The following is an 8,012-nucleotide window of genomic DNA, read 5'->3' as shown; positions in this document are numbered from 1 at the left end:
TGAGTTTTGCACAATAACTTGCGTTAGTACAATTTCCTCCCTCACTAATCCATGATAGACTGCAATCAAGGAAAAGACGACGAGGATCCTATTGCCTTGTGATAACTGAGTCTCCAGTTGATCTCACCAGTTCACAATGGACAAGTAGCAAAAGATCGTTAAAATCTAAGATGGCAAACAAAATAAAGAATCAGGTACTGAAACTTGAGATACTAAACACAAATGGAGCAAAACACAGACAATGAGAGAGAGAGAGAGAGAGAGAGAGAGAGAGGACCTCAGGCCATTGGTTTGAGGCAGGTATTCTCTACAACGGTCAGATACGTTATATAGCTGCGAGACATCTGCAGGCAGTCGATAGAATAACTTGGAGATAGACGCTGCAAAGACCCGAAATATAGTAGTGATAGGGCTACCTTCTGGTTTAACATATTTATAGGTACAAGATTCGCTCAAGAAAATAAAGGCTGCAACCGTGTAACATATTGTTGTGATACCAAACCAAAGTGACCACGGTGATATGTATGAAAATCCTAAAACAGCAGAAGCTTTGAACAGCATCACCGCGCAACGTTGCAGAGACCAGATGTCTAGCCTGATAGAATCTTCTCCAAGTTGATCATTTATGAAAGAGCTTATGCTTACTGTTTGATGAGATCCTCCAAGAGCAAACAAAGCCAACCCGGTGTAGAAGAGTATGCCGGGTGCAATATTATGGCAAATTCAGTGTCACTAAATTGTAATAAATTATTATCGGTATCAAAAATAGCAGGTGTAGGACGGGTATAGGGTTTGGTTCTGGGATTCGTGGGCAGGGGAGGAGGAACAACAGTACCACCAGATTCGCCAGTCTTAGATTTTTCATTATTCTTACTTTTACCAAAACTATTTCTTAAGGAAGACGTCTTAATTAATCAAGTAATAGCAGATAAATAAAACAGATAAAACTATAATATTAGGACTTAAGAGTTGAAATGAGTTTACCGAATTAATGAACAACTTGTTGAAAATTGATTATCGTTGAAGACTTGAAGACTCCAATTCACCATCTTCACAGTTTTTTCACAAATTGTAACAACTTCAATATTTTTAACTATTTTTTTGGAATAAAGTAAGCAATAGTAGCAACATCATAATTTTTTCACTTTTTTTTTTTTGATAAAGTAAACAATTGTAGCAAGTATAGAAGAAAACTAGAGAGAGATTTTGATAGATCGATATTGATTTTGTAAGAAAATGAAAGAATGAGAGGGTATTTATAATAGAAAATAGAGAAAAGTGTAATAATAAAAAGTTTGGGGTTAAAATTAAGTTTGGGGGGGAAGGGGTTAAAAGGCTATTTTTTAAATACCCAACGGCTATTTTTTAAACTCTCAATGACTCTTTTTTTTAAATATTTGTTGGGCACATTTGGCCCGCCAAGGGACTGGTTCGGTCCCGGCCTCTTGGCGGGCCAAACGGGCCCGGTCCTAACGTTTCCTAACTAAAAACTGACCCACGAGACCGGCACGAGCCCACATCTAGCGGGCCAAACTATCCCATCTCGTTTAGCCCACGGTCCCGTGCCTGACCCGACCCACTTACCACCCTTAGTCTCAATACCATATGTATCCAAACCACGTTAAATGTTTGTGTCTCCTTTGATATATTTCTCTTTTGTTATCTGATTTATCGTCATTCAAGATTTGTTTTACTAGCTTCCGCATAAAACTTGATTATTTCGATCCTAAAAGGTGGTATCAGAGCGAAGTTCATCTAGGCGAGTTTAGTTCTAGCCGCAACCTATTTGACGGTAATCATACTTTTTTTCTGAGAAATTTGACCGCAGTGCTACTCATGTTGAGACAAATTTTGTGGTGGAGATGAGACCTGTTAAAAGTTATGTCAAGAAGGTAGATCAAATTTATTTCGCCAGAAAATTCAAGCCAAAAGGGAGAATTATTAGGTGTTTGATCTGATTTCCTTGTCATATTTGGTTTTCCTATTCCTTGAAGGAAAGACAACACATTTACCATAATTGATTTTACCTTTTAGGAAAAGAAAAATATACTTCTTTCATACTCAAAAATATGGAAGAATTATATTTTCCTTTTCCTAAAAGATAAAATCATTATGGTAAATATGTTATCCTTCCTTCAAGAAATAGAAAACCAAATATGATAAAAAATTCAGGACAACACCTAACAATATATGATAAGAAAAAAGGACTTTGATTGAACATGGCATCTGAAACATAAATAAATTTGCGGGGAGTTAATTTTGAGGACTATGAAATGCATAAGAAAAAGAAAAACTTGCTTTTAATTTGCGGTTACTTTTTGCCGAAAGATTTGCGAGTATTTTAACTGTAACAAGAGTTTCCACTTATAAGTGCCCTCAAAGACCTGGAAAATTCCAAAAACATTAGTAGAAAAAACTTCTTGAAAGTGTAAGTTTACAGAGACATGTATATAAAGAAAGTTAATGAAATACAGGAAAGTGCAATCAACTCTTTGTTTTAACCAAAGGAAGGATGCATACGATTAAAAAAGGTAGTAGTTCTTTACTATACAAGATATGGAATGCGCTTCAGCAGATTATGTGTTACAACCACCATCATTCCCTATAAACATATCATTACCCAAAAGAAGGAAACATGTCAATGATGGTACCGTTATTGCGCCTGTTTCCTACTCTATATGTGATCTCATAAATTGTTTCACCCCCAATCCGGGTAACACTTCGTTCGATGTACACTGTTCGTGCTTCTTCTTTTGATCGCCTGTATGCATACCACAGACTAATCACAGAAAACAATATAAATGCAATAGCTAATAGCCACGACAGAGTCCAGTAATACTTATCAAGTCGACTCTTATTCAGGGTGTCCTGAAACCAACTTGGTTTATTTCCCCTCCGACTAACCTTACTCACTATGTACACTAAAAAAATGTTGCTCATATATCCTAACCCGTGCATCAGATTGCAGCCACTGAGCATGTATGACGCAGATATGGGCTCAAAGTAATTACTGTAGTAATTATTAAAGCTCTTTGCAAACATCCCGTCTACTGCCCCAAGAAGGAGATACTGTGGAAGCAGCCAGAACACGGTCATTGGAATTTTTTCATCTGTCTCGCCTGCTAAACCATAGCTCTTTACCGCAGCGAGTCTTCTTGACTCCACTTTTGCAGCAGTAATAGTGCATAATACACCCAAAATGATGGATACTGCAACCTCCACTCTAGGAGCTGATGGTTTTGCGTCTGAACCCCATCGCCAATTCACAAGTATGTGATACAGTTTTGGAAATTGTTCTCTTGCTTCTAACCGGAACCATAGGAATACAGCTAGGGGAATTCTTAGGTTTCCAACCTTGTTGTTCATAGTCTTTGCTTGCTCCAGAAAGTAGGTATACGACAAAGAAGTCATAACCCCCCCCCAAGAATGAAGGTCATTGACATAGGGAATGTGCGAATTGCAAATTTAGTAACTTCAATCTCAGCAATGCTGCAAAGCCTCCATCTATTCCTGAGTTGCTGCTCCAGAGTCTGGCCGGGCAAGATAATTGCAGCCTTGTCTAGAAACCTGAATTGAGTTTTGCACAATAGTTTGTGTTAGTACAATTCTTTAATATAAATACACTAATCCATGATAGACAGCAATTGAGAAAAAGGCGAGGAGGATCCTAATGACTTGTGACATCAAGTCTGTACTAGATCACATTCACAATGGACAAGGGTAGAGATGGGTAGCAGAAAAGATATTTAAAATCTAAGATGGAAAATAAAATAAAGAGACATGGACTGAAACTTGAGATATTCCTCAAGTGTAAGGCAAACACAAATGGAGGAAATCACAGACAATGAGAGAGCGAGAGAGGACCTCAGGCCATTGGTGTGAGGCACGTATTGTCTATTACGGTCAGATACGTTATACAGCTGGGACGCATCTGTTGGCAGTTGATAGAATAACTTGGAGATAGACGCTGCTAAGACCCGGAATAAAGTAGTGATAGGGCTACCTTCTGGTTTAACATATTTATAGGTACAAGATCCGCTCAAGAAAATAAAGGCTGCCACTGTGTAACATATTGCTGGGACACCAAACCAAAGTGACCATGGTGATATGTATGAAAATCCCAAAACAGCAGCAGCTTTGAACAGAATCACCGCAACACATTGCAGAAACCAGATGGAAGGCGGGTTAGCATTTTCTCCAAGTTGCTCAACTAGGAAAGAGGGAAAGCTTACTGCTTGACCAGCTGCCCCAAGAGCAGACAGAGCCAACGCTATGTAGAAGAGTATGCGCTGGCCTTCGCCAATGCATTCAGGCTGATAAGCACTGCACGTTCCAGTAGCCTTAGCAAGGACTGGCGGTGTCGACATTGTTAAAAAACCCATGCCCTACATACAAGAAACTTTCAAGACTTAACTGAAAGTGAATTTCAAATTATACCCCATTTTGGGTAAGAGTTCTTGGATTGTAAAAATCAGTAAGAGAAGGTCAAGAAATTTGGATAAGAGTTCTAAGCATTAAAAATGTTCATGGGTCGCACTAACAGATTCTCTGGTTTAGTAAATTGAAGCGTCAAAGTTTTAAGTTAGTACTGTTGGAAAGAAATCCTAATTTAGCACAAAAAGAGACTCAGTCTTAATAGATAGTGAATTTCCGTTTTGCTGAGGACATAATAAAAAAAAGTGTTCCCTTTCTAACAACTTAAACGGTCAGATGCTCACACAAATTCAACAATGTATAAGCTCAGGCAGAGGTCTTGGGTTCGAGTCTCATCGCCACCCATTATCAAAAAGAATTTTCACGTGCTTGGCCTATGAAAAAGAATCAGGCCTGCACACGAGGGGGCATGTTGAGGACTTACAACAACAACAACCCAGTATAATCCCACTTAGTGAGGTCTGGGGAGGGTAGTATGTACGCAGACCTTACCCCTACCCTGGGGTAGAGAGGTTATTTCCAAATAGACCCTCGGCATCCTTCCCTCCAAAAACTTACCACCTTACTCTTGGGGAGACTCGAACTCACAACCTCTCTTGTTGAGGACTTAATTTAAAAAATTAAATCTATCATATTCATTTTTAGCTTTGGCCATTCTAGAGCTCGCACCACAAGAGGATGAAATCTAAGCATCAAGAGTTTTGTAGAGATTTAACCAGTTTCTTTCAGGTGTCTTGGACAGAATTGCATCAAATATATTAGAGGTTCAGGAAAGAGATCTTAGTAATTGGAAATGTATGACACAAATTGATGACGTGATGCATGGACATAAACAGGAAGAAAATTATCATGGGAAATTATTAGATTGTGAAACTTGAGACACCCACCCTTTTTCACAAGGTAAAACAGAAGCAACAGATACCTAAATTGCAGCAGATTAATATTTACACAAATTTGAAGAGATTTAGTCCACAACAAGATGTAACTAGCAAATCAGAGTCAGTCCTAGATATTTCAGCCTTGAGCTTCAAGAGGTCTAGGTTATCTCCGAGTTAATCTTTATCCTAACGGTTACAATTGGCCTTGAAATTTCTTTGGCAATGCACAAGGATTGAGTTATACTAATTAGTACCAATTTAGCAATACAAACAACAGAAAATCAAAATATTATACATCAGCAAGGATATATTACTGCGACAGTTAAGGGATATCTTTCTCCATTAGTTTGTTGTAAGACCTATGGACAGAAATCACTGCAGACGAGCAGCTTGACCATACTTCCTTCAAATGTGTTTCTAAGCAATGAAGTGTTAGGAAAGAGGGTGCAAACTAACTCAAGCTAACAGGACCAAGAGCTCGATTGTGAATTGGGTAAATATTCCAAATTAGAGAGGAGAGTGCAGGAATTAAATAATTTAACAAAGAAAAATGTACCACACAACAGGCGAATATAGAACCCAATAGCACTGGATAATTGCCGAATAGACCATGAGCAGAAAACAGCAAGAATGACTGTGGGATTGCTTGGAAACCAAGGAAGACATTGACAATTGCAGCTGCATCTGTGAGTTTGAGCTTCCATACATCAGTCAAATACACCATCAACATCCACAGAGCATAATGCACGGGAAAATTGGCCCAAGTAATGGCTACAACAACAAAGAAATTCAAAAACCACATGTTATCATCTCATGAGTGAGAAGGTATTACCAGCATAACATTTCTTTGTAAAAAACTAAAACAAATTGATGAAATAACTGTAAGGAACAGCAGGAATTATCCCAAAGCCGTCTCTGTTAGGTGCGCATTGGCAAGCTGTAAAGAGTTCAGCATGCCATGGATTGAAAACCTGCTATGCAACTTGATAATCAGACGTAACTCGAAAAATTTGGGAAGTAGGAATAATTACATAAGATTCTGTAAACCATTCTTGTCTCATAACTTGTATCACCGTCTCAAACAAAAAATAGTTAAGCACAATATAGGACAAGTGCATAACAGAACCTGCACAATATTGTTGAAGAAGGCATGCGTGTGTGTATATGTATATAAAGGATGTTGCAGTACACAATTATATAGGTCGATGAGCTGTATTTCCATATTCTAAGTAAACTTAATTAACAGTTCAACCTACTCATATTCAAGGGTGGACTTTCCTCTTGTAATACAGACAAAAGACAGATAAAGATGCATCATTTACCTACTAAGAGAAAAAAAAAAAAAAAAAAAACCATTGACTTGACTTGTTCAACCCCATGTAAGGAGCTACTCATTCTTATAGTTAATTCCCAGAAATTACGTCATAAGTCATCATTTATGTATTGTCTTAGCAAGCAAATAAAATCCATGGAAAAGACTTCTAATTTACATTCTCCCTATCCAATTTGCATTATTTTGAAATATCATCATATTTAAAGTGTAATCTAGCTCAGCCTGACCAGTGCTTTGATTTCTATAAGAGGGAAGAATTTTCCTGAAAGATAAGTACTTTGTTCAAGAATACATTTGGCAATTCCTAAGAGGCACTTTCTTCTCTAGATCAAGATACCAAAATTACTGAAAGTGACGGTCAAGTGCATGCAATTTGTATTAAGAAAAGACATGATTTTTCTTTTAATGAAAAATAAATGACAAGTTGCATCATGGAGTCAATGCAGAAAAATTAAAAAGCCAAATGAGCTAACCTAATTAAAAACCCGAGTTTGACCCAGAACCCAACTTGAGAATTTGGATTTCCCTGTTGAAATTCCCAGCTCAAAGGCTTAACTTTCAGTAATCATAAAACTCCCACTTTGTACAGTTTATCCTTCGGTTTTCCTCCATGAAAATTTGCACACCTTACCATTCAACTTTCACTGGATTCACAAAGGAACCAATTGAGATTTCAAGAAAGACTATTTTGAACACACTATCCTAACTAATCCAGATTTGTATCCTAACACACATTATCCAGATTTGTAACGCATATGGTCCGTTAAAGGGAAAACTTGTCCCTCCAGGAACTTTAATATTCTTAGAATTCGAACCCTAAATTTCTGATTAAGATGTACGGTCCATCTATTCCACCCCATACCTCGGTGGAGAGAAAAACTTTGATTTATCATCGTTTAAGTTCTGAGAAGAATCAAACCCCTCTTTGAGACAATTGCAAGCCCTAAATCATAATCGAAGTTCATTTTTTTAGAAGAAACTCCTGATGATGAGAGCAACATCTTAAACATAAATCAATTTGGCCCGACTTAATTTTGACGATTAGGAACTGAAAATCTATATATAATAATAATAATAAATAAATATAATAAAAGGAGAGGCACACAAATATCATAGCCATATAAAGCCAAGTGGCATTGTTAAGACAAAATAAACTACCTTTTTAACTAAAAAAAACCTTTTTAAATTTTGAATTAACTAGTTACTCTATTTGAATTAATAAATATAGATGTATTATAATTAGCTATATTAAAAAACGAAAATATAAAAAAATAACTACCCAATCAAATTGGGGAGCAGTTTCAAGTTGGAGCTTTAAAGTTAGTTTAAAATTAAAGAAAAAATGAAAAATAAGAAAAAATTAAATT

The 8,012-nt window shown here is 37.0% G+C and overlaps 1 protein-coding gene across 5 annotated transcripts; it reads right to left on the bottom strand.

Annotated features, from left to right (window-relative positions):
- Positions 1 to 2,491: 2,491 nt before the first annotated feature.
- LOC107820161 (protein NRT1/ PTR FAMILY 5.5-like) lies at positions 2,492 to 7,691 on the bottom strand. Of its 5 annotated transcripts, none has more exons than XM_016646388.2 (4): positions 7,119 to 7,691; positions 5,869 to 6,083; positions 3,865 to 4,385; positions 2,492 to 3,567 (listed from the first exon to the last, which is right to left on the bottom strand). In XM_016646388.2, the coding sequence occupies exons 2-4, from the start codon at positions 6,040 to 6,042 to the stop codon at positions 3,408 to 3,410; spliced, it is 855 nt and encodes a 284-aa protein (XP_016501874.1). In that variant the 5' UTR covers positions 6,043 to 6,083; positions 7,119 to 7,691; the 3' UTR covers positions 2,492 to 3,407. The 5 variants fall into 5 exon arrangements, with proteins under 5 accessions (XP_016501874.1, XP_075073523.1, XP_016501875.1 ...); XM_075217422.1 differs by having other exon boundaries at positions 7,508 to 7,691; XM_016646389.2 differs by lacking the exon at positions 7,119 to 7,691 and adding an exon at positions 6,193 to 7,061.
- Between the last annotated feature and the right edge of the window lie 321 nt (positions 7,692 to 8,012).

This window comes from Nicotiana tabacum, chromosome 7 (genome assembly GCF_000715075.1).
Source record: "Nicotiana tabacum cultivar K326 chromosome 7, ASM71507v2, whole genome shotgun sequence".
Classification (NCBI taxonomy): Eukaryota; Viridiplantae; Streptophyta; class Magnoliopsida; order Solanales; family Solanaceae; genus Nicotiana; species Nicotiana tabacum.
Note: the sequence above shows the minus strand (reverse complement) of the source record. Positions and strands in the feature narration are given on the sequence as shown.